The sequence below is a fragment of the Lepisosteus oculatus genome, chromosome 3, assembly GCF_040954835.1.
Source record: "Lepisosteus oculatus isolate fLepOcu1 chromosome 3, fLepOcu1.hap2, whole genome shotgun sequence".
NCBI lineage: Eukaryota > Metazoa > Chordata > Actinopteri > Semionotiformes > Lepisosteidae > Lepisosteus > Lepisosteus oculatus.
Window position 1 is genome coordinate 15221009 of NC_090698.1, and position 25397 is coordinate 15246405.

At 43.2% G+C, this 25397-nt stretch overlaps 2 protein-coding genes across 7 annotated transcripts in view; both read left to right on the forward strand.

The window, feature by feature from the left end:
- The window catches only part of myo5b (myosin VB), a 115931-nt gene extending 107860 nt beyond the window's left edge, over nt 1–8071 (forward strand). For all 3 annotated transcript variants that reach the window (XM_069186910.1, XM_069186909.1, XM_069186911.1), the window contains 6 exons: nt 444–533; nt 1187–1337; nt 1986–2265; nt 2828–3002; nt 4025–4105; nt 4734–8071. In XM_069186910.1, coding sequence (XP_069043011.1) covers nt 444–533; nt 1187–1337; nt 1986–2265; nt 2828–3002; nt 4025–4105; nt 4734–4886 — 930 coding nt within the window. In that variant the 3' untranslated portion in view covers nt 4887–8071. The remainder of the gene's footprint in view (nt 1–443; nt 534–1186; nt 1338–1985; nt 2266–2827; nt 3003–4024; nt 4106–4733) is intronic.
- A 1823-nt stretch (nt 8072–9894) lies between these two features.
- The window catches only part of spef2 (sperm flagellar 2), a 44126-nt gene continuing 28623 nt past the window's right edge, over nt 9895–25397 (forward strand). For 3 of the 4 annotated variants that reach the window (XM_015340439.2, XM_015340440.2, XM_015340441.2), the window contains exons 1-17: nt 9904–10058; nt 10166–10268; nt 11370–11622; nt 12283–12453; nt 13430–13570; nt 15408–15487; nt 16248–16449; nt 17211–17399; nt 17798–17985; nt 18926–19094; nt 21406–21625; nt 22014–22132; nt 22473–22576; nt 22903–23159; nt 23706–23838; nt 24678–24835; nt 25074–25238. In XM_015340439.2, coding sequence (XP_015195925.2) covers nt 10001–10058; nt 10166–10268; nt 11370–11622; nt 12283–12453; nt 13430–13570; nt 15408–15487; nt 16248–16449; nt 17211–17399; nt 17798–17985; nt 18926–19094; nt 21406–21625; nt 22014–22132; nt 22473–22576; nt 22903–23159; nt 23706–23838; nt 24678–24835; nt 25074–25238 — 2710 coding nt within the window. In that variant the 5' untranslated portion in view covers nt 9904–10000. Of the gene's footprint in view, nt 10059–10165; nt 10269–11369; nt 11623–12282; nt 12454–13429; nt 13571–15407; nt 15488–16247; nt 16450–17210; nt 17400–17797; nt 17986–18925; nt 19095–21405; nt 21626–22013; nt 22133–22472; nt 22577–22902; nt 23160–23705; nt 23839–24677; nt 24836–25073; nt 25239–25397 lie in introns of all 4 variants that reach the window. The other variant, XM_015340442.2, reaches the window with a different exon arrangement.

Sequence of the window (25397 nt, forward strand, 5' to 3'; positions counted from 1 at the left end):
TAGCAATTGAAAACTCAGCCGTATGGAAAGCCAGAGGTCTCTGGGCTCCCGAGGGTCTGGAGTAAGCATGCCTTCTTCACACCATGCCGGGAGAAAAGGGTGAAGCTTTCGTAGTCGTTATTTCTAAACCTGTGCTGCGCACTGGTGCACTCGCCCCATCTTGCCAGCGTTCTTCCTCGATGTTAGTGAAGAAATAATTCTGCTCATTGAGCCCGCCCATGCATGTCTGAAAGCGCTAATGTGGCGGAACAGCTGCATTTTGTCAGATGAAGACGGAACCAATTTGCGCTAATGCTGCATCTCATTTGGCCGGGAGGGAGGGTTGCATAAAAGGCGCGGCAGCCTTAATCTCGGTTGAGTGGATGTGGACTGTGAGAAATGCTCGTGTCCGGCCTTTTTCGGCAGCTCGTCGCTCACATAGGTCTTTTCGCTGTCGTTCACAGAAGCACAATGACGACTTCGAGACGACCTCCTTCTGGCTAGCGAACACGAGCCGTCTGCTGCACTGCCTAAAGCAGTACAGTGGGGATGAGGTGAGGCTGGCAGAAGCGCAGGGGACAGTCACAAGAGGGCGCTAGTGGACAGCACACCAGGCACAATACTTCGAGTCCATATCAGGCTTTGTTGAAGTCCTTGCTTTTGTTTTACTGTTTCACAGGAGAAATACAGCTGTGACATTCCTGCCTTGAAAACTAAGCATTGTGAATACCAAGACATTTCAACACTTTTCTCTGTGGTTCTAAATGAGTCCCGGATTCAGACAATAACTAAAAACTTCCACAGATAATGCCTTCGTATAGTTTAATGAAATAAAAACTTAATAGAGTAAAACGAGCAGTCATGGCAAGAATATTCCCCAAAAGCGCAGAGCACTTACATTTTATTGTAAAATGATCGTCCTAAATTATCATATCTAACATGATTGACCCATTCATTCAATTAAAGTAATTGAATAAGAATCAAACCTTAATAAAATGAGTTCAGAAATGGCGTCATTATTATGTGCTGTGCTCTGATTTGCACAGGCTCTGAGCTGGTGCAGGTTAAAGTGTGGGAGTGCTCTAGGCAGCCACCGCAGAACTGATCTCTGTGGCTCAGTTCCAATCCAGTCCTTTCTTTCCCCACCTGGAAGCCGCAAACAGCAGCAGGTGCAGTTTGTCTCACTCACCCTGTCCTCCCTGGCCAGGCCTTCATGACACAGAACTCGTCCAAGCAGAATGAACACTGCCTGAAGAACTTCGACCTGGCGGAGTACAGGCAGGTCCTCAGCGACCTCTCCATTCAGATCTACCAGCAGCTCATCAAGGTGGCAGAGGGCATGATGCACCCCATGATAGGTGAGCTGTTCCCTCTGTCCCCCTCTCACCTCACTCCCTCTCTCACCCTCTGTCCCTCTCCCTCTGTCCCACTCTCTCTCCCTCTATGCCCTCTCTATCACCCCTCTCCCCCTCTGTCCTCCCTCTCTCTCTCCCTCTGTCCTCCTCTCTCTCTCTCTCTCTCTCTGCCACCCCCCTCCCTCTGTCCCTCCTCTCTCTCCCTCTCCCGCTGTCCCCCCCCCCCCCCTCGCTGTCCCCTGGATCAGTATTATTCCTTCTGTGTTGTAAACACAAACACAGGTTTGATTTTGGTTCAGATTGTTGTGCCATGCGCATCTGATGCACTGGAAATCTCTCCCTTGGAACCTATTTTTTAAATTATCTTTAAAATTTAGCTCAGACCCTGCGTACTCAGAGTTGCTGCGTGAATCCACTTTGATTTGTGATATCACAAATTTACACCAAAAAAATGGAGGAATTCTTTTTTAAGTGCACCCATGAATAAAAGCTAAACTGCGTCCGGATCTGTAATTAGAAAGTGCTTCGTTGTGAAAAGAGGGTTGATTGCAGGCATCAGTGGTTAATGCCACTGCAGGGGCAGGAGCAGGACGGCAGGGTGACCCGGAGGCAGCTGTCCCCTGTCTCTGACGGAACTCTGTGGGTTTTCAGTGTCGGCGATGCTGGAGAGCGAGAGCATCCCCAGCCTGGCCGGCGTGAAGCCGATGGGCTATCGCCACCGCTCGTCCAGCATGGACGGGGACAGCTACTCCCTGGAGGGGCTGATCCGCCAGCTGGGCATCATCCAGGGCACCATGTGTGACCACGGCCTGGACCCCGAGATCATCCGGCAGGTCTTCAAGCAGCTCTTCTACATGATCAACGCCGTCACGCTCAACAACCTGCTGCTCAGGAAGGACGTGTGCTCCTGGAGCACAGGCATGCAGCTCAGGTAATTTCATTGCACTACGTTTTCATACTTTTATTCTGCTCGTCTTTTATGTTTACTTATCTTTTTTGAAACCAGAAGGTGCATCCAATTGACACCACTATTTTCAGTATTTTTTTTACTGAAAAGCACCTCCATGATTTCTGGATGCATGTTCATTTACTCCTTTTTCTATTCTGCTTATAACATGCTTTTATGTTGTTTTGTCATAGTTTTCCATACTTGGTTTGTATAATGCATTACCATTCTTCTCTGTGCTTGACTGCTAATGAAGCTGCAGCCCAGAGAATCATGAAGTCTCTTGATAATGAATGAAAATGATGAGAATCATAAATGCTGTCTAATCTTCTTCATTTCCAAAGGATTCACAATTTCAGGAGTTATGGGAACAGGCTCTCCCCTGCTCTCTTTTCTCCTATGAAGGGTTACACGCTCTACCTAGTCTTCACTTCTTTTCTTGCTCCTTCTCTGGTAGTTTGGAGGTGGACTGGAGTTGTTATCTAAGCAGTCCACAGTCTGACTGGGTGTTTCCCACTTGTCTCACTTGGATTGTGTCTTCCTCCAGGTACAACATCAGCCAATTGGAAGAATGGCTGAGAAGCAAAAATATCCACCAGAGCGGTGCTGTGGCCACCATGGAACCCCTGATCCAGGCTACCCAGCTTCTGCAGGTGAAGAAGAAGACACACAGTGATGCTGAGGCGATCTGCTCCCTGTGCACAGCGCTCACTGCACAGCAGGTAAGACTGCACAGCGCTCTGTCCCTGTGCACGGCGCTCACCGCACAGCAGGGGAGACTGCACAGCGCTCTGTCCCTGTGCACGGCGCTCACCGCACAGCAGGGGAGACTGCACAGCGCTCTGTCCCTGTGCACGGCGCTCACCGCACAGCAGGGGAGACTGCACAGCGCTCTGTCCCTGTGCACGGCGCTCACCGCGCAGCAGGTGAGACTGCACAGCGCTCTGTCCCTGTGCACGGCGCTCACCGCACAGCAGGGGAGACTGCACAGCGCTCTGTCCCTGTGCACGGCGCTCACCGCGCAGCAGGTGAGACTGCACAGCGCTCTGTCCCTATGCACGGCGCTCACCGCGCAGCAGGTGAGACAGCACAGCGGTCTGTCCCTATGCATAGTGCTCATTGCGCAGCAGGTGAGACTGCACAGCGATCTGCTCCCTGTGCACGGCGCTCACTGCACAGCAGGTAAGACTGCACAGTGCTCTGTCCCTGTGCACGGCGCTCACCGCACAGCAGGGGAGACTGCACAGCGCTCTGTCCCTGTGCACGGCACTCACCGCGCAGAAGGTGAGACTGCACAGCGCTCTGTCCCTGTGCACGGCGCTCACTGCGCAGAAGGTGAGACTGCACAGCGCTCTGTCCCTGTGCACGGCGCTCACCGCGCAGAAGGTGAGACTGCACAGCGCTCTGTCCCTGTGCATAGTGCTCACCGCGCAGCACGTGAGACTGCACAGCGCTCTCTACCTGTACATAGTGCTCACCGCGCAGCAGGTCAGACTGCACAGCGCTCTGTCCCTGTGCATATTGCTCACCGCGCAGCATGTGAGACTGCACAGCGCTCTGTCCAAGTGCACTCACCGCACCTCCAAGATTTCTGGACTGATCTGTGCTATGATTTATTTCATCCCTGTATCTGTAAGTGGAATAATGAAGTCCTAATCATATTGATCCACAACAAGTGAGTAATTCACGTTACTGAAAAGCACACTACAAATTTCTCATTGTCTCTCTTGACCCCTCCCTGCAGGTTGTGAAGATTCTCAACCTATATACTCCTTTGAATGAGTTTGAAGAACGAGTCACAGTATCCTTCATTCGGGACATTCAGGTGAGATTATCTTTGAATGAAAGCTGGAAATATACATTTTGACTTTTCATACATTTCGGCTCTTTAAAAGATTTCATTTTATGCAAAAATATATCACTTGTGCCACTTTCCTCCCCTCCTCTTACCCTTCCTCCCAACCTGGGTCATTAGTTCTCCTCCTTCACACCTGTGCCACATTCCCCTGTTCTCTCCCTCATTTCTCCACACCCCTGAAGAGGCTCCACGTCTGAAACGTGTTTTCTTTCTTCCCACTGTTCTGCATGAGGATAGCCTCTGCTCTTTGCTTTGCTGCTTGCCCACATTGACACACCTACCTACATAACTGGTTCATTGACTCGCCGGCCACTTTACAAACTGAACAAGCAAAATTTCAGGCTATTCTCATCTTGTGGCATAACAGTGAATTGCGTGAATTCTCAAATGTGCAGCTTTATCGTTGACAGCTGTGCCTGTCCTCTGTTTGGTACTAAACCTGCTGCCAGCGCTGCAGGTCTCATAGGAGCAAATATGGTGCTCACCTTCACCTGGAGCTCGTAGAAAGCAAACGACCATGATGGAAAATGCGGTCATATGACTCAAGCCGTGAGTGGGTTGCTGCCATGATGAATGCTTTCTGTTCTCTTCATAGGGCCTGCTCCGTGACCGCAACGATCCTCCTCATCTTCTGGTGGACACCAAACACACCTTCCCAGTTCTATTCCCCTATACCCCTTCCGCCCTCAGCCTGGAGACCCTACATATCCCCGCCAACCTTGGCCTGGATTTCCTCACCCGGGTCTGAGAACTCAGGGGTGTCGTCCTGACTGGCCAGGCGGAGCAGGAGACCCTGTCTGGGATGAGGCTTTGGGGCTCTCTCCCGGTAGTGCAGTGTCAAGCTCTCCATTAACCTCCTGGGTCCAACACATCCTGACAGAGGTTCCCAGCTGCAGGCACTGCACCTCTCCCCCTTCAGCCTTGCCCCGCTGTCATGTGTAGTTGGCAAAGAGACAGAAAAACTGCACAGCTGTAAGAGAAAAAGTGCTCCCCAGTCACGCGTTTGCAGTGATATCACAGAAACACCAAAAAAATATTCATTTCATTCCTTGTCTCTTAATACCTAAAACTTCAAAAACAAAATGACTTGAATGGTTTTGAAACAACATGACTTTCCTGCATTTACACGTAATGGCAGTAGTATCCTATCGCTGCAGGCGTTTGTGTTGGCAGTTGAGGTGGAGCACTTTAGTTCATTTCTTGTCAGGTAGTTCTCACTGATTGCATATCATTTATCTGCCACTAACAAAAATGGTTTGACAGTTGTACCTGACGATACAAATGTACAGTTGGCCATATTAGAGGAAATGCTGGGGGTTGACAAGCTTGCATACATGTTCTCATGCTCTCCCTTTGTCTCCACATAAAGCTGTTTACCTTTGCTAAAAGTGGGATTCTGGGCACCTGCTGCCCAGGTGTATATGAGGGGTTAGAGGGAAGTGGGGTCTGTATTTGTATATGACAGCAATACTAATGATGAAACCCGTTAGACAGTGGAGTATCCCAAACACATTTCTATTACTGCAGAGCGTGAGTCCAAGAGCTTGTTCATTTGCTCTGCTGGAGGTCCTGAGTCTTTCAGTGCCACTGGGGATACTCCTTTCAATTGTATGATACTGTATGTGATTTGTCTTTCTCGACCTGGTATGACTTTGCACATTGTTCATTGCAACCTAGAAGACTCAACAGGAAACTGACAAGGCTTTCCAGAAGGAGCAAAGTGTGCTTTAGACCAGATTTGCCATGTTTTGTCTTTATAGACTTCTTGTATAGACTAATTGATATTCCATTTATGAGAACATTGGTAAAAAGATTAGATCATTAAGCCAGACCACACAGGAGTCTTTCATTGGAACACACAGCTCGCATATTGTGGGGATGATCTGAATAGGTTTGATATATCACCCTTTAAGTCTTGAGAAACAATGTGTTGTTCCATGTGATGAGGCAAACAGACTGTAATGACTTTAAGATGTGTCTGAACCTTACTTTAACTCCCTTTCCCTGCCTGTCTGTTTACTTGTCAGGAACAGTGTGGTCACAAGCAAAAAATGAATCAATCTGAATGTAGTGTCCCAGAAGGAGAAATGGAGACCCATTGCTATTTTACCTCCCACACAGCATTCAGATTTTCTTCAGCAGATATAGAAGGACATGGGGGTTCCAAGATCACCACCTTGTGGAGTCTCATTGAACTGTAACAAGGCTACAGAATGTTCAATTCCCAATGGAGGTTTGGTTGTGGTTGAGGTGACACCTCATTTCCATGCTTTCATAACCTCATGAGTGTGGAAGCTTTGTTGGGAGTTTGGGACAAGGCCAGGCAATGGGGCAGTACGAAGGGAGGTAGTTCTCTGCTTTTCTTCAGACACAAAGCGCACTTTTCGTCAGCCAGACTTATAAAGGGACTGTTTTCTTCACCACCTTATCTCTCAGTATTGAAGAGTGTAGTGTCTGGAAACACTGTGCCAAAATCTGTGTGTAGGTGTAATCGGGGCTGCAGGCTGACGAGGCGAAGTTAAAGTTTTTCCTGCTGCGGTTGTCATCTTTTTTAGTTTTTTCTTAATTACCTTTTAGCTTTTATTTGTAGGAAATTTATACTTGGAAATTGAATATCTTATTTTAAATGGTATTAGCATTATTTTTTAAAATGTTTTTTGCTATGGGGCTCGGAGCAGGGGCAAAGCGATGGACAGCTATTTTTTAATTATTTTTTTAATTGGTGTTTTTTCTAACACCAGTTTTCCAAGTGGCTAATTTATTCATTTTGATTTAAAGTTGATCTACTTTTCTGGTGATTCTAACCAATCGCCAGCTGCGCCTAACCAAATGACCAAGTAGCTGAAGTCATTTTTTGCCTGTGTGTCCTTTATTCTAACCGTCTAAAGGCCTCTAACAAAGCATGACAGCCGTTGTGTGGCGCAGTGTTTGACACAGAAGCGATCATTCCTAACAAGAGCTGCAAGAGCGATCATTCCTAACAAGTCCGCTGGCAGCTGCTTGGCCCCTGCAGAAATCTGCAGACTCCCTGGAACTCCTCCTAATGAGATCTCAGATGTGGTTGTTTCCTGGATTTCTCAAAAGTACGTACATCTCAAGAAATCGATGGGTCTGTCTTATGTAAGCATCAGTTGGAATGGAGGGTGTACACCTGCACTAACAGCCCACCCAGCCCATCTGGAGAGCGAGGTCTCTGAGCTCTCTATTCACTCTCCCAGCACACGCTGGAGTAGCACATGGCAATTTAAACGATGCCATTGAAGACTTCAGGCCTGTCACTTACTTATTGCCCGTCTTCTTTTTCTTTTGTCTGAACTAAAAAACATTTGTTGTCAGTGCCTCGCAAGAACCGTAAATTCTGTTAACCCTTAACAGTCTGGCTTGGCCAACTTGCGTTTATACCCTTTAACATTATAGTCACCCGTGTTGCCAGAGTAGCATTTTAAACCCAGAAAAGGCCTTCCCTTTTTTTAAACTGGCACTGTCAAGGCAGTGAAACAGCTAGCCGCTTCTTTTAGCAGCTGGTGTGTATATACAGTTTATACTGTATCTGGCTCACACCAACCTAAGAGAACTAACTTTTAACCCTGAACAACCCCTCAGTCACATTGCAGAAGCTGTCTACAGATGTATGGGAACAAAAAAGAAATCAAGCTACAAAATATGACTCTTGTGAATAATGGATGCATATGCTGTATATATCATTTTCAAAATCTGGGGATGTACTGATCATGTCTGGGGGGTATCTATAAATATGAATTGTGCTTAACAGACTGTTTAATTCAGAGTTATGTTATGCTGTTGAAAATAGTTTTACCTTTTGAACAAATACTGTATGTAAACTACACATTTATGATCTTTATGAAAATACGTCATACCAAAACAAACGGGAAATTCTCAATAAAAATGATACATCAATTTTGAATAAAATAATTCTGTTTGTGTTCTTCTGTTGGATTTCCATGCTGAATGTTTAAACCCAATTCAGGTTTTAAAAAGTGTTTCATATTCTTAAAACTGTACAGTAGGTGTTGCGATTGGAAGGTTTCAAGCAGGTTTCGGTGAAATGTGGGAAGGATCCATTTTAAAAGTGTGTAAATCAAGTTCAAGGACAGTATGCAAAGGATCTCCTTTAATTTCATCTGAAAAAAACCTCACCGCTTCATCCCATGTGACCAGAGCTGAAATTCTGACTGGAAAGTCCCTCTCTGGGATCTGTGTACTGCAGGGTTTGGATGACAGCGTCATCGGAGCTCCCAACAGATTCATTCCGCAAAAGAACAGAAAACACTTCACACACCCTCAAGAAAGCTCAACGCAACTCTCACCTTCCAAGTGTTTACATGGTTCATCTTGTTACAGAGAGGGATTTGCATTGGTTAGGATAAACGAAATGTGCTGAGAGATGTATTTAAAACACCTGGGCTTTTACAGCTCCCTTAAGTGCGTCCTGTACTTGTATGGTTTGCTATTAACATTCAAGCACCGCAAGGATGTCTTGCATTTAATTTGCACCCTTCAACCCAAATTAATCTGTAGGGGTGTCAGAGTGCGGTGGCTAACATTGCTGCCTGGGTGCAGCGCTGGGGCTCTGGGTTCAGTTCTGGACCTGGTGTGCTTCTGTGTGGAGTTTGTATGTTCTCCCTGTCTTCACATGGGTCACCTCCAGGTGCCCCATTTTTCTCCCACAGTCCAAAGACATACTGGCAGATGAATTGGCTACTGAGGAAACTGGCCCTGGTGTGAGCGTGCATGTTAATGTCTGTGTGCGCCCTGCCCATGGACTGGCGTACCACCCAGGGTGTACCCTGCCTTCCGGGCGTTGCTCGCCAGGATAGGCTCTGCGATGACACTGAGTTGGGATAAAGAAATTAGAAAATGGATGAACCCAAAGGTCTTTCCTCCATGCAGAGGGAGGGAGGCAGATAAAATGCATTAGCTAATTGTATTCATCTAGAAAAACTATCCCATGCTGAGAGCTGTGTCAGCCTGTTGTGTTTACAGAGCTTTTTTTATTCTCCCTCTGTTCTTCCTTAATTCCTTACATGTGCTTGAGCTTCTCCCATACTGTTATTAACACTTACCTGCAGTAACTGTCTTCTGTCTTTCTCTCTTAATGAAGTCGTTTCAATATCTAAAATGATCAGTGAGGCAGACCGCCTTTGTTCAATTTGAGAGGTCCTTCTTTGGAAGTGAAACATCACCCAGTTTAACGAATTCCCCGTGCTCTTTTATCCATGCCGACTCGCAAAATCAATAAAAAATATGAATAGTGCGAAACTAAAACTGGCAGGTAAAGTCATCTGTAAGTGACACAAAAGCAATAAAAGCACGGACCTTTCTACGAGAAGCTACATAAAACACAATATTACATGTTAGTAGAAAATATATTAATAAATTTTAACCGACCTTACAGAAGCTATTGCTTTTAAGAATATAATGGTTGGGAACAAATAAACGAATCCTAGGTTAAAGGGGTTTATTATGACATACAAGTGATTAAGTGAAGACATGAAAAAACAAAAGATTCCGTTCGTCTCCTATTGTTTGATTTTAGTATCTCGCTAGGTCGATTTGACCATTTCAACCCACGACAATCATCCTTCCTGATATCTCAGAAGTTTTGCCCTCAATAACAAAGAGAGAGTCCAAACGGTGTACTTCAAGTCAAGTGACGTCACAAGGTGGGTGTTACGTTTTCAGCCCGTTTGGTAACTGTTGCTAAGCTGGCAGGTCGCCTAGGCAACGGGACGCTGTCTCTTTGCAAAGGCCTTGCAGCTTTGCTGGATTCTGTGTTTTGGACTGTGGAGAGCGAAGCACACCCCTGGACGATACAAGTCCTAAGACACAGAAGGATAAAACATGTCGGATATTTTGTGCCAGTGGCTCAACTCTGAGCTCAGAATATCGAAACATGTGGGTGAGTGCATTTCTTATTACTTTTACCTTAAAAAAACACCGCTGACTTTGTTCCGCATGGCTAGAGTATAGAAAACATAACATTTTAAACACGTTTTTTGCCTTCAGAGCCGAGTTCATTTGCCAAAGATTTCAGCACCGGATATCTGATTGGCGAAGTCCTGCACAAATACCAGCTTCAAGACGATTTCGACCTCTTTTCAAAAACCAAGTGAGTGGAGTAGTTCTAGTTTACTCGAAGCCGACTTTGCAGTTGACATTTGTAAGTGTGCAGTTGTCAAAGTCCCCCGATCGAAGCCACGCGTTTCGGTTTGGCTCTTGCTTATTGGAAGTTTGGAAGTCCAGCATGAGAGAACAGTCAAAAGCTAGTGTCCTCTTCAGCGAAGTCCCCGTCTTTTCTTGTGTGCAGGATAAATACCCCCTATTATTATTAATATTATTATGTGCAACAGGCAGCTCACAGTCACCAATATATATAATGCAAAAGTATTTTAAGTGTGTTCTCCATAACTGCATTTTCCATTTTCTTTCTGTTTTTCATTAACTGCATTATTAGTCTTGATAGAATTCATTGCTCTCCTGCTCAAAGGCCCACATACTGTAAACTAAACTCACCTCTTTTGTGACTCTAACATGTACTGTATCTGGTATTGTCAGTGTTTTTGCAGCACACTGACATCAGACATAATCTGCCATTTTTCTGAAAGGGACCTGACAGACAACTCCCCAGGTGTTCTCAGGTGTGGGTCAATGATGATAAAGGCCTCTAGCAGCTCTGGTTAAATTAAAAGACCTCTAGCACTGGTCCTGGACAGACCCAAATCACGCAGGTTGTATAATTAATAATTGAATGATCGATTCCCAAACACCTGGAGCAATTACACAGCATCTGTTGAACAGGTGATCTATTCAGTCAAGTAGTTCAGACATCAATTGGATCTGAATACTGAACAAAAATCTTGACTTTGTCATCCACTAATTACTTAATTGATCAGTAACACACAGGTGTCTCCAGTCTTTAGTCACAGATAATTCAAGATGACGTACAGTATAAGACTTACTGGGTTAGGGGAAGTGTTGGAGCCCCCTAATTTAACCATCACCACCGGAACTTGGCGGTCAAGTCCATGCATTTAAATTGCAATGTCATCAGAAAAGCATCTTGTCCTACACACTCCTACAACAAGATGGATGTGCACATCTTTAAGGGAAAGGACCAGTGCCCTGGACAAAAACATCTGCGATCTGATGACATTCGGTCCAGACACCCGAGACACTAATTTCAGCATTTAGCTTCTTTTCCCCCTTGCAGGACAGCTGATTCCAAACTGAACAATTTCACCCGGGTGGAGCCCACGCTGCAGTTGCTGGGAGTCCCCTTTGACCTGAGGATTGCCCAGTCCATCATGTCGCAGCAGCACGGCGTGGCCACACGGCTGCTCTACCAGCTGTACATTGTTCTGCAGAAGAAGAAGAAAGCGGGGCTCACGGGAGTGGCCCTCGAGACCTTACAGCCGACAGCGCTGGCAAAGCTGCAGAGCATCGAGAGAGAGATATACAACGATGTGGGTTTCGCGAGTACCTGAAACTGAAACCGTTTTCCTGGGAATAAGCTCTAGGGACCGGCCTCATCAAACCCTTCCCGAAATTGTGGTGCATAGCTGTAAAAACACAGACCATAGTTTTGTCATACAAAGGGACATGCAGTTTCTCTCGGTTGCCTCCACTGTGTGGCTAGTGTCAGCATTAGGGATTGTGCGCACTGTGATAATGCAATTAATTAAGTCAACGGTTCCAGTTTCTGTAGGAGCCTTATCTCTTCAGTGAACTGAGAGTCTCACCTTATGGCACTGCTAAACATAGCCCATATGGTTAACCTGGGTACCTATGTCTCAGGGTACTAGGGAACATTCTTCTGTGATAGAAATTTACCTTTTGTTTTCTTGTTTTCCTCTTTGGGTTGATTCAGCGTTACAAATCAATTCATTTTAGTATCTAAAATACTTAAATTTTAATGCCTGAAATTGTTAATGGGTGTCTGTAATAGTTTTGGTGCGCACTGCATAACAGACCCCTATAACATTAAAATGAATTTTTACTGCCCTTTTGGTTAAGTAAACTGGATAATAATGAAGTGTCTTCCTGAAAGTTAATAAAAATCAAGAAGAACTAAGTAGACCTTGAAAACCTGCCTGTTTTGATACACACTTTTTGCCTCTTTTTAGCGTCTGAGAGGAGCAGTTCAGCGTGAGGCAGATATCAGACTTCAGAAAACATCACAGAGATATGAGTTGAAAGCGAAAGAGATTCAAGATAAAGTATCCCTTGTGCGTTACCAAGAGATGCAGAAAATGCAGAAACTGCAAAATGATCTACGACTTCAGAGTATTGAGAAGGTACAGTGCCTCCTTTGTCTTCACTGGGAACATTGTTTCATGTAAAATCCCAAGGTCATTAGAGTGAAACTTACTCTGTGTTCTTAAATAATCAGATTCTTTACTGTAGTTTCCAGAATAAAGCATTTTCTGTGTTACACATTGTAATAAAATGTGTATACATATTCAGTGTCCTCCTTATTGCTGTTCACAGCCTGAACAGACGTCTCTGCAACTCTCACACAAGTGTGGCATAACTGAGCTGCCTAATCAGTTGTGGTGCCTTTGTGGAGTTCAGGTGATCTCCTACACGCATGTATTTGCTGTGTTTTAGTGGGAATGGTGGGTTTAAGTCTGACAGGATTTGACCTACAGGACCAAAGAGACGATTGTGGCTTACCAGGCTCCTTTATAACCTGCAGCAGTACTAAATTAGGGTTGTCTTTCTTTCTTCTGATGCACCAGCCCTCTCACTGGTGGCTTGCAGTTGGAATAAGAATTAGAAAAAGAAACAGATGGTCTGTCAAGAGCAGGAGATGTCTAGAGTCTCTGTTCCGCAACTTTGAGGGTTGTACTTGTTGGATAATCTGATTTAAAACTCCAAATAGAGGTTGGAGATTCTAAGTTTAGGCAGTAGAAAAGGATTACTGTCTTGCAAGAGAAGTACTGTAAAAGGTAAAAGTAAAGTCCACACCAGAACCAGAACAGTTCATCGGGCCAGAGCTCATCCTCGTTTCTGTAGTGTTAAGTGGACTTTATACAGTAGCACATGACTCCCTCCACTGGATAAGAAGCTCAGGGAACATCCCCCCAGCAAGGCTGGTCCCCACTTACTGTATACAGCTTGGTGTGCAAGAGAATTCGTGTGAAGTACCTCAGTCAAGGTTCAATAGTGATGTCTGCAGCAGGGACTCAAACACATCATCAAGTCAGGGTAATATAGCAGTTGTTAACAAGCTGCTGCCCACCCTGTACAGCTTAAAACTTTCTGTTTCAGCATCGGCTTGCTCGGAAAAGACAGAACGAGATTATGGCCAGGATACAAGCTGCCATTGTTCAGATTCCCAAACCCCCACCTCGGCGGACTCTTAAAGCTATCGAACTTCGTAAGCAGCAAAAGAAGCAGCTGGAGGCTCAGGTACGACAGGTCATCCTCACAGAAAACATTGTTATAAGAGGCCAATTGTTCAGAACAGTGATTTTATAGTTTGACGGATCAGTGCTGTATTGATAAGTACTACTCAGCTGTGTGGTTTGCTCGTAGCTACACTATATATTTACTCTGGAAAGTTTATGTGGTGTGACAGTACTGAGAAAAAGATTGTGAACTCCCTAGGTTTGTTTGTATCCTTGTATATTTAAGACTTAAAATGTAATTGCTGTAGAGAGTCATCTAATAAAAGATGAAGGTAACCCGATTTAGCCTAGACACAAAGACGCTGGATATATTCAAATTATTTAATTTAATCATCCAACAGTACATAAGTATGTGAGCCCTTAGTTAGATTTAGTGACTGATGGCAACTTACCGTTTCCTGTCACCTCCCGTTTATCAGTTTCCTGTTTGTCAGCTTTTAGGAATTTTGGCCCATTCCTCATTACTGAACTGCTTCAGGACAATCACATTTGAATGTTCCCTTACATGACCCCCGCTGTCTTCAGTCCTGCTATAACATTTCAATAGGATTTAGGTATTTGACTTGGCCAATCCGAAATGTATGTTTAGAATTATAGCATCTGCTTTAATGTTTAGAATTACTGTATTGCTGCATGTCCCACTTTTGGCTCAGCTACAGCTGAAGAATTGGTAGCCTGATGTTTTCTTCTCCAGAATTTGTTGATGCAACTCTGAATTCATGGTTCTGTGATTGGTAAGCTATGAGGGACCTTGCGCAGCTAAGCAGCACCAAACTGTGATACTCCTACTGCCATGCTAGACGATCAGGATGAGGCTCTTCTGGTAGAAGGCAGGGTTCGGTTGTCGTAGTAACATTTTTCATTGTGGTCAAAAAGTTCAACATTTGAGTCATCTTTCCGGTGAATATTCTTCCAGGGGTCTTCTGGATTGTCCAAGTTTTCTCTAGCATACTGTACAGGAGAGAGGTAACAATGTTGTTTTTAGAGAAGAGTAGTTTCTTCCTGGCTATCCTCCCATGAAAACCATTTCTGTCCTGCCTTTCCTCATGGATGAGTCATGAACACCGACATTAGCCACAGCCATGTACCATGTAGGCCTGCAGATCCTTAGATGTTACTCTGGAGTTACTTGTGACTTTCTAGATGATAGTTCAGGTTGCTCTTGGGCATCTTAGCAAGAGAAGATGACCGGTCTTGGGTAGAGTCATTGATCATGGCAAAAGTCAAAATGTATTTCCACTCACGTGTTTGGCAAGGACCATTTTGTTTCTTACAATTAGAACATAGCTGCCCAAATTCATTTTTTGTTTATATTTTACCCAGTTATTTAACTATTCTAATTACTGTCTTAATTTTACTAAGTAAACTTTGCTAAGTTAAGTTATTATTTCACATTTTTCAGTGATTTTTTTCTACTTCACTCAGCGCTGCATCTCAAAAAACATTTAATCTATCAATATAAACCCCTTTTGGTTATTTTAGAAAATACCTGTTTGATTATAAGAGAGTATCATTGTGAGTAGTAATATTTGGGGTCCACGACCTTTTTCTCAGTACTGTATTATGTAAAAAGTCTTCTCCCATAAGCAACATGTAAAAGGCTGAAGAACAGGAATGCATCAACTGTTTTAACAGAATTATTTTACAGTTTTTTGTTTGAATATAATGGCATATGACCTAATTTCTAATTGTTTTGGGAAAACAATTGCAACTGCTTGTGACTGTTAAAAGCTTATTTAAACAGTAAGGTGACTCAATCCATTTGGAGTGAATGCTTACAGCACTGGTGTAGATGATAGGACAAGGTCTTCCTAATGCTTTGATTGGATGTATCATAGGATGTGTACAGTGAGATCCTGCAGTTTGAGAAAGTGAGAAGGAAGCTGTCTCCATCTGCAGGTGTCACTTCCTCTCTCAGGTGTGTGAATGATTCATTCTTAAAATTATTATCTTTAAAACTAAGCTCTATTCATGGCTTTGCATTCATTTCTTTTAATCACAATTTGCTGTAACTTAATGATTTTATCTCTGTTTTCTTCTGTATTGAAAAGCTTATCTGCAATGGTTATGCTGTATATTGTAAAGTAGTTGTTTGGAACCCCTGTAAAGGATGTACCTCTGACACTAATAAGAATTAGAACAGATTTTATTAATTATGACAACGTTTTCATGTTACACTGCCTGATAAAAAGCCTGGTGATTCGGAAAGGGCAACTGGTTCCCCACAGCAGGTTATTCTCCAGTAGTTCAGAGTTTGCCAAACGGAGTATTTTCCGCGATGAAGCCAGCTGTATCTGGGATTCTCCTAGCAGTGAAGCGCAGCTTGCTGAGTGGTGCCACTCCTGGATGGGCTCAACATCAGCCAGAGTTTCTGAGTTTCCGCACCTCAGCCACCCCTGTAGCTTGCTACAGTAGGTGCCTGGGAGTCAGCTGTGTTATTAGCGAGGGCAGAGGCGGTCCTGTGTCCAGACCTTCCCCTGCTGTTTGAGTTCTGGGCGTTCTAGTATCACATCGTCCGCACCTCTCCTGTGCTGGTGTGAGAGCGATGGTAAAGGAAATATGATGTAATCCAGGGGCAGTTTCAAAAGTAGACTGCCATGCAAGTGCGATAACTAATAATACAGGATGTGTAAATGAAAATGGTGGGAATGTCCACCCAGAAATGTTCTTTTGTGCAGTGCTTTGCAAGGGTCCTTCCAGACTGATGGACAGAGCACGAAGTTCCTCTCCCCCAGCTGGGAGGAGAAAGCGCAGGCCAGCAGCCTGTACATCCTGAAGATCCGTCAGCGCCTGGAGGAAGACGCGGCTGCCAGGGAGCAGAGAGAGAAGCGGCGCCGCAAAGTCCTGGTGGAGCAGTTCAGGGCCCTTGAGGCTCAAGAGGCGAGTTCCTTGTCTGAAGGTCCTTCCAAGCGTGGTCTGACTGGCCGCAGAACTAAAGCCTACAACAAACTAACATGGAATAGCAGTTTTATAAATTGGCAGCTGAAACATCTTAAAGTAAGAACCCCAGATGCAGAAGCAGATGAATAGTCTATGGATACTGCAATAACTCCACGCCTACAAATGGTCATCCCTTATAAATGGTCACCTATGTTTTTATTCCCTATGTGATGTACAATACTGAGTCACTGCTGTGTTTGTGTCCATTCTTTATTATTCTGTGTTGCATTACAATATGATTTTCTTCTTAATAATGCAGATTTGCAACAGGGTAATACAGTATGTAATCAATAAAATATTAAACTTTAACATCAGCAGCTGGGGCATGTGTCCATCACAAAAAATGGTTGTATAAATGCTGGTCTAAACCATCAAACTTTCTAGCAGTTTATCCTCTTGATATTATTTAGTTGATCATATCAAATCTTCTATCGGCCAGTGCTGTGTTTCCAGAGAGACCTGTATGTATTTGTGCTGTGCTGTGACCAGGATGATGATAAACCTGTCTTTCTCCAGGTCCTCATCTCTGGGATGTACAGTACTATATTTTACAATAGGACTAAGCAAGCCAGTATGCCAGTGATAATGTACAATATATTATACAGTAATATATAGGCAAAGACAGAAGGGGTGTCGTTTTTGTCACCTCTTCCTGCCTCATGCTTTTCGGACTGGAACACAAGGGCTCTTTCCCGTCACAGGAGACGTATCGGGAGGAGCAGCTGGTGAACCGGCTGACGAAGCAGTCCCAGCAGGAGCGCCGGCTGGCCGTGCAGCTGATGCAAGTCCGTCATGAGAAGGAAGTTGTCCGAAGGAACCGCATCTTTCGGGAGAAGCAGTACGAGCAGCAGAGGCTGAAGGAGTTTCAGGAGGCTCTCGACAGGGAAGCGGTACATTTCAACCTGGGCAGTTATGCCTGGAAATACTGCTTGGATCTGTATTACTGTATAGGCACTAGGCTGTAGATAATGTTTGTGAAGATCGTAGTCACAGAAATTTCCACCATATTGTATAGTAGAGTATAGAGTATTTTCACCATAGTGTATACTGTGTTTTATATTAGAAAACAGATATTGCTTTTCTGTAATCGGTTCAGAGAAGAATGACCAGATACGTTCCTGTGCTTGAATGAAAATCTGGAACTGACAGGGTACAAGAACAAGAATCCTTGTGGTCTTAAATAGAGAGGACAGGTCTTGTGACTGGTTGAGTTTTTATATCTATTTTGCCCGAGAACCAGCTAAATAATAGATATGATGTTAAGATAGATTTTTCGTGCACTTCTAAGGCACTGGCTAAGCAGGCCCAGATTGACCACATGGAGGAGATTCGTAAGGAAATTGAGCTCCATGACAAGATTGCTGCAGAGAGGGCAGAGGCTCGCTACCGAAAGCACTACAGTGTTTGCCAGGAGGTTCTCAGCCAGATGGTTGACCTTGTGACCAAAGTTGGAGAGTACCGGGAGCTGACCAACAAGTATGTGTTCATCCATGGTACAGAGCCATATGGAGATCAGATTCAAGTGTCCTGGAATGTAAAGATGCTTAATCAGACAGATGATCTAATTACAGAACCTCATACATGTATCTACTCTTACATATCTGCCAATTATCACAGACTAAATGGTATTATTTATCAGAAGTTTGGGAGGAGTCAAAAAGATCTAATCTTGCATTTCCACTCTACTACAGTACCTATCAATACTCACTAGCTGCACACAACTCTGTGCACATCTTTTCTACACCCTTCTCATCTTCGTATCTGCAACCCTGCAGCTACCTCCCTGGCTCATTCCTCATAAGTGAGGGGGGTTGTGACAATCATGGCTTTTTGGCCAGTGCTGTTATTTCCTCAGGCATGTGTGTTAATGCCATAATATTCAGTACACGATCCCTTGATATTTGTTGGCTTGTTTTGTCCTTACTTAAATATGACTAAACTAGTGGTCTAAGTATGAACATGTTTGAAAGATGTATCTTTACAGATGTGTTGGATGGCCACCTCTCATTAGTAACCTTTCTTTTGTTTTTGAGATTGTAAGGAAGACATCTGTGAATGCATCCTTATTAGTAATATTTGATTTACATTGAAGCTTTTAAAGGACCTCTCCTTGTGTTGACCCTTGTGAGGACAAGAAGTTACTCTTTGTAGTCAACTCTATAGACATTTAAAAGAGAGGAGATGTGTGATTTGTTAAGAGATTAAAATTGGCTGACTTACATGAAGGTACAATTCTATATTGTTGTGTACTGAGCAACTTCATGAATCATTGAATTTAAAACAAATATATCTGTATCTTCTTTTATTCAGGAAGGCAGTGTTGTCCATTTTGAGTTGTTACAACACATGCATGTTCTATTGCTATTAGTAAGAGTGTACTGATCGCAATACTGTGGCATTGTTGTGCTTCCCACAGTCTGATACCTGCTAAGCTGATGCAGGAATGGAAGGAGCTCTTCTATAATGGGAAGCCCCTGTATGAGCAGGCCTCTGTTGACCCATTGCCACCCGAGCCCACCCCTGAACAGATACTAGAGCTGGAAAAAATGGCAATACTGGATAACCAGGATTATGAGGACTACCAGGTATGGCTGTTGCAGTGCACAAAATGTGGCCGAGAAGAAATCAGCCTAAAGAAATTTAGAACATTTTTCATCTGCCTCTGTCCTCTGTCCTCCTGAAAAACACTCAGCTCTCATGTTATCTAGGCTACTGTAATTACACAGTTATTACACTGTAATTGCCCACATGATTGTGAATATAGCATAAACCATTTATTTTAATGATTGTGAGTAATAGTACGTATAATGTAAACTATTGGTAAATAATAGCTTTAGCCTTCATTGAGGCTGCTACTGCAAAATGCACTATTGTTAGGAGCACCATGGTACTTTAGCTTTTCTGTGCATTATACAGTAGTTACATGGTTACTACTTACAAAACAAAAAATAATTTCAATACTGATTTGTTGCCTTTTTAGTGTAGCTTGAAATATTTTTAGGGTTTTTCCAAAACACTAAACCTGACAACTTGTGCCAGACATTTTGGTGCATTTTCATATGCATATCTAAAAGATATTCTTTATAGCGTATAGTGTAGGACAAAAACTCGATAGCCGTTACAGAGTATCAAGAAAATTGTTATATTAATCCCAGAAACCATGGTGAGGAAAACATTCTAAGATATTGTGATTTGTCAATTTTGAAAAGCTTAGACTAACAAAAGAAAAATGTTACGTGTGTGTTGTAATTACAAAAATTAGGATTTGCATTTTTTTAGTTCTACTCATGTTTGTGCTTGGAATATGGGGTACAGTACATGAGACCTCTCTCTTCCTAGCGTTAATCCTGCATCAGCAGGGTCTACTTGTCGGCACGCCTGTCTCCATTTGGCGGTTTGAACCAAATCTTTGAGGTGACCTTGCCATTAAATGCGACCAAGAAATACTTCAATCAGCGCGTCGCTCCGCCTGCCGTCGGAGTGGGGGGAGGAGAACAAAGTAATGCAGCCAATTCATAGAGGGGGATTATTTAGGAAATTTGGCCAGGATGCCGGGGTTACACCCCTACTCTTTTCGAGAACCACAGAGAGTCAGGACCTCGGTTTTACATCTCATCCGAAAGACGGCGCTTGTTTACAGTTTAGTGTCCCTGTCACTATACTGGGGCATTAGGACCCACATAGACCACAGGGTGAGCGCCCCCTGCTGACCTCACTAACACCTCTTCCAGCAGCAACCTTAGTTTTTCCCAGGAGGTCTCTCATCCAGGTACTGACCAGGCTCACACCTGCTTAGCTTTCAGTGGGCTGCCAATTGTAAGTTGCAGGGTGACATGGCTGCTGGCTCACAGTACATGAGACCTGTATGGAACAAAACTGGTCATTTCATTATTTCAATTTTTTGTGTCAACCTGTGCTTTGGGTACCCTTCTTAACAGTTAAAATGGGGTGTGAAAGAGCCCAGCACCCTGACATGGTTAACCCTATACCATATACCCTATACACTATAACCCTATACCCTACACAGTGAAAGAGTGCTCTCCTAGACCCTCTTGAGAACCTTATCTTGCACACTTTAGTAGAGACCTTAAGGGGCCCTCCACACGCCCCTAAGCTTTGACATGTGTGGTAATACTTATCACTGACAATGCTTAGTGTGATACTTTCACCACAGCGCAGACAGTGTTCTTAGCCTGACACCCACATCCTGGAAAAGCAGCTTGCTTCACTGCAACAGGAAGAGCTACCCCCGACACATACATCTTTCAGAAATGCACTGCCAAAGGCTGAGCAGCAAAGCCTGTCTGAGTGACATGTAAAAATCATCTCTGGCAATGAACATACAGTAGATCCTAGGTATTAAAAGGGAACTAATGAGCTTTAGATTCAGACAAACATGATACAGAGCAAAGGTGCATGTTGATTTTTAATGTTAATGCTGTACACCTGACAATATTTTAGTGAACTGCAAATTGCATTAACAAATCTGGCATGCTTTTCTCTCCAACTTTACATTCCTTTCTAAAAAACAATTTCCAGAAAACTCCACTTCATCTGTGTTTTTTCCCAGCTTTAGCAGCAAACTAATCTTCTGAAAGTTTCTGCTGTCTGTGGTCCTAATTAGTTAACTCAACAAATTGATTAGGTACTGACCCTTTTTATCCAATTTGCTCCAGATTTAAACCTGGAATATGTTTAAAGAGATTTATTAACCAGGGAAAAGAGTTGAGGAACTATTCTGCAGTATTGCCATTGCTTTTGTGTTTTCTACTGTGCTTATGCCACAGCACAAGAACTTAAGCAAAACAAAATCATTTGTTTTAGTTAAAATGGACAGATGTTGTCCAGGTTTGTTGCTCTTGTCTAACAGAGGTGGGAATTATGTCATTTCTGTAGCATATGACTGGGGAATGGGCTGCGCCAGATGACTGCGAAGTGAAAGAGCCTCTGCCCAAGAGCAACATCTTGGGCCATGTGGTATACAGGCTGCTCAACATCATAAATCCCCCTCAGCCAACCAGCCCATCCCCCCACTTCCCCCCCTTCACTCTGAAGGCGTGTGTTCTAGGAAAACTGTTCTCCGGAAAAACCTCCTGCCTGGAAAAAATTGCCAAAGGTACACTTGGGTATCTTTACAGATGTCTGGTTGCAACATTTGTTTACTCTCCTAGTTTTTGTGTACTTGTTGTTCTTAGTTGACTCCTCTCTTTTCTTAAATATTGAACTATTTTCTTCTGGACTGAAAGTGAAGAAAAAATAACCACCACACAAGTATAGTTACTCTTACAGTTTAGCTATGCTGGGTTTTTCCTTAATGCCAGTTCTTAAAAAGAGGAGACTTGGGGTTTTAAGGTGATCACTGCAGGATCAAAACATTGTGCACAAATGTATGACAAAAAGAAGTCAGAAGAAAAATGACACTTTTGCCAGTTTGTCTTCAAACCCTGTAAATTACACAAAACACCCATGTCTAAGAATGGTGTGTCTGTGTGTTGCTTCATCAGCTTATCACATCCAGATTCTGTCAGCCAACACGATGATTCGAGAAGCAGTCAATGCCTTTCAGGACAATGAAATGGCTGAGGCCCTGCCAGAGTTGAGCAATTCTGGGAAGGAAAGAGAGGTCAGTCCTGTGTTTATTAAACTTTCTTCTGTATGTTCTATCCTGGCATTTGCTGGTTCACATCTGGACTCTGCCATTACCCGAATGAGATTAGAAACTTCTTCAAAGACTGACTGAGAACTCTTGAGGTGGAGTGGTCTAGGAAAATCCTTGATTTTCATTGTTCAGTGGTGAACTGGAATTTCATATAAATAAATAGATGTTTTTTTATTATGTTTTTGTTTTTTTTCTCCCCAACTCTTCCAAGCATTTCCTACTCATGGTACTGATTGTCTTGTTTTTAATTCCGTGATGTACTATGGGCTGCATGAAGCCAGATGTATGTCTCACTGTGTTCTAGCTCTCTGCTCGAGCCCAGCTTGGTGCTGTTGTAGAGAAGATTCTTAAAAAGGGGAAGAGTGTTCCAGATGAGCTGCTGGTTGACATCATCGTTGAAGCCATCAGGTGTGACTCTCACATGTCTTCTTCAGGAATTAGAAAATCTGATAATGTTAATCTTCTGCATGCTGGACTACAGTTTAGCTCTGGCACCTTGTTCTGTCTTTTGGGCTTGTGATGTGTTGAGGAGTTCAACTGCCCTGACAGCACATGTTCAGAGGATATGTGTATGCTGTGTTTACAGTACAATATGTCTCTTATGCTGGCAGTGATCCAGGTTCCTGAAGACTCCAAGTGAAAAAGAGAAAAAGAACGGAAAACTGCAATTCTTATCCCTTGATAAGCTTCCTATATTTTAGCACACATATCTCTGACAATATTGTTCTTTCCAGACATGTTCCTGCAGAAACAGGCTGGATTTTGGATGGCTTCCCAGTGGATATCAATCAAGCAAAGCTTCTGGAGAAAGCCCTGTCTGGGACTGATCCAGACAAAGCGGGTTCCAAAAAGAGTAAAGCCAAAAGCTCTTCGATTGTGGTTGACCCAAATGCTGCAAAAGAACCACCACGTCCTTCACCTGCTCTGGATCTGGCTCTGCTCCTCGAAGTGTCTGATGACCTGGTACTGGACCGTGCTGCAAAGAAGACATGTATGTAACTGGTTTAAGGAAACCATGGTTCATTGCACATTAATAAAGTTCATTTCATGGTTTAAGGAGAAGTCAGACAATGGTATTGGACAGGAGGTTCTTGAGAACACAAGTGTGTTCACCTGCCTCGTCTTCCATTGTACCATGAAGATTATAGCACTGATTCCCAATTGGCAGTTCCACAATTATGAATTTTTTTAAAGAAACAAAAGACTTGACAAGTGTTTTAGAACATGTTTTTAAAAAAAGCATGATCAAACACCCTTACCACTCCCTTAAGAGCTACACTAAAAATTACACATTACTATGAATTAAACTACATTATTATTAGTTTGCTTAGAATACAGAGAGCAAAATGTGCTTCTAGAAAGTGTTGCAGTGCAGGATGTACAACAATGATTGAGGACACTGTGAAGACCACTTATGGGATGAGATGAAAACTATTACATTTGTAAAACAGGTGAATTGCCCTTTGTTTAAAAAAGGACAGTATTTACATTTACTTACATGAGGCACTCTTGTCAGGTATTTACTGTACTTTTGCAGATACAGGAGGATCTGGGCCTGGTCAAGAGGTATACCACCCGTCCCAAGAAGGACCTTTAACTAATGTGGGAGTTAAAGACCAGTTCGTACCAATAAGAGATCTGTCTCTAGAAAAGCGACAAATACAGCACAGGTCAGTGTCAGCAGTAGTAATGCAGTTCTATTTAACCATTTCATGTTTTTTGCCTTTTCTGAGCCTACATTCTGCTAGTACCTCCACATTCTGTCATTAAGCAACTGACACTACTCAAAATAGAGTATAGATAAAAGAACATCTTGTGAATTTGTTGAAATGTTTTGGACTTTGTTCCAAATTGCATAATTTGAAATGTTTATTGAAACAACAGAAGAGTTTTCAATCTTAGAATTTCAGAAAAAAATCTGTTGGTAAAACATTAGTTTAAAATAATATCCGCTAATCTATCATAGGCATTCAAAACTAAAACCTGTTCTATATTTTCAGATATTATGTTTGAGGTTGTTCTCTTTTTGGAAAATAGAACTCTGCCCAGTCAGCTTCTTCTTAGGCAGAATGTCACATAAGGTTGCGATTTAGCAATATGACAGGATAACGTGTGTGATATCAGGTGATGTGTGGTGTGTTGTGAAGCACACGGCTACATTTAATGTTCCCATCAAATAATTCTATGCTGTTGTGTTTTTCTTTATCTATGTTCATTAAACAATCTGTAAGCAAAGTCAAGTAGCATTCAAAGTAAGTATGAGATAATGAACTGCTGACATGGGAATAAAGCCAAAATGGTACAAACATGAATATATGATGCAAATGTAGTCAAATACAGACCAAATGATTGAAGAACAGATAAATAAGTTATAAAAACTGAGTAGGCTAGTTACTAAACTTTGTGAAACTGAGCATGTGAAAGTGACAGCCATGCACAGTAAAGCTAAAAGGATGATTATCTTTGTCCATTTGTTCATGGTGTACTTGCTTCTGTCCTCCCTCCCTAGGATCACTGCTTTCCATGACACCTGGCCCAAGCTGGAGAAGTGGTTTGCCCTCCAACAGAACATCTTAGTGAAGGTGACCGCCGAGGAGGATGAAGAAACAGTCTTTAAAAAAGTGGAGTCTGTTTTATTGGAAGCCATGATCAGTAAGAACAAAAATGGTATGAGCACTGAACAATTAACAAGTAAAAGCTTTCTCTCTCCCCATAAAGGTCGCAGTAACTAAAATTCCAAGAATAACATGTCAAGAAAGATGGGGCCTTTTGTTTGTTTTACACTGATTTATAGTTATTATTCTGGTCTAATCACACAGTCCAGGATGATGTGAAACTACGAGGAAGGGAGTACTGGGGACTTTGCCTTCTAAACGGAACCTGAATCTGTCTTTGGGACCTCTAGGGAAGGAAATTGTGCAGGAAGATAAACCGTCAATAGAGAGCCCTGTCTCGGATGTGCCACCTCCTGCCCCTGTTCCAGAAACAAAACCCTCAGCTACTGTAGTCGCAACAGAAGGCATGGAAGTGAAACCCTCTAGATCTAAGTCTGCCACCAGATCCTCTAAAGGTCAGCCACGCTTATTCAGAATAATTAAAATTCACCATTGTTGCCTCACCATCCACTGTCTCAGTTCTGCAAAAATCACAATTTAACAGCACTGCTATGCTGGGGAGATGTACCAAGGCATAAATCAAAACTCTGTTTATTACATGAAAGAATATTGTC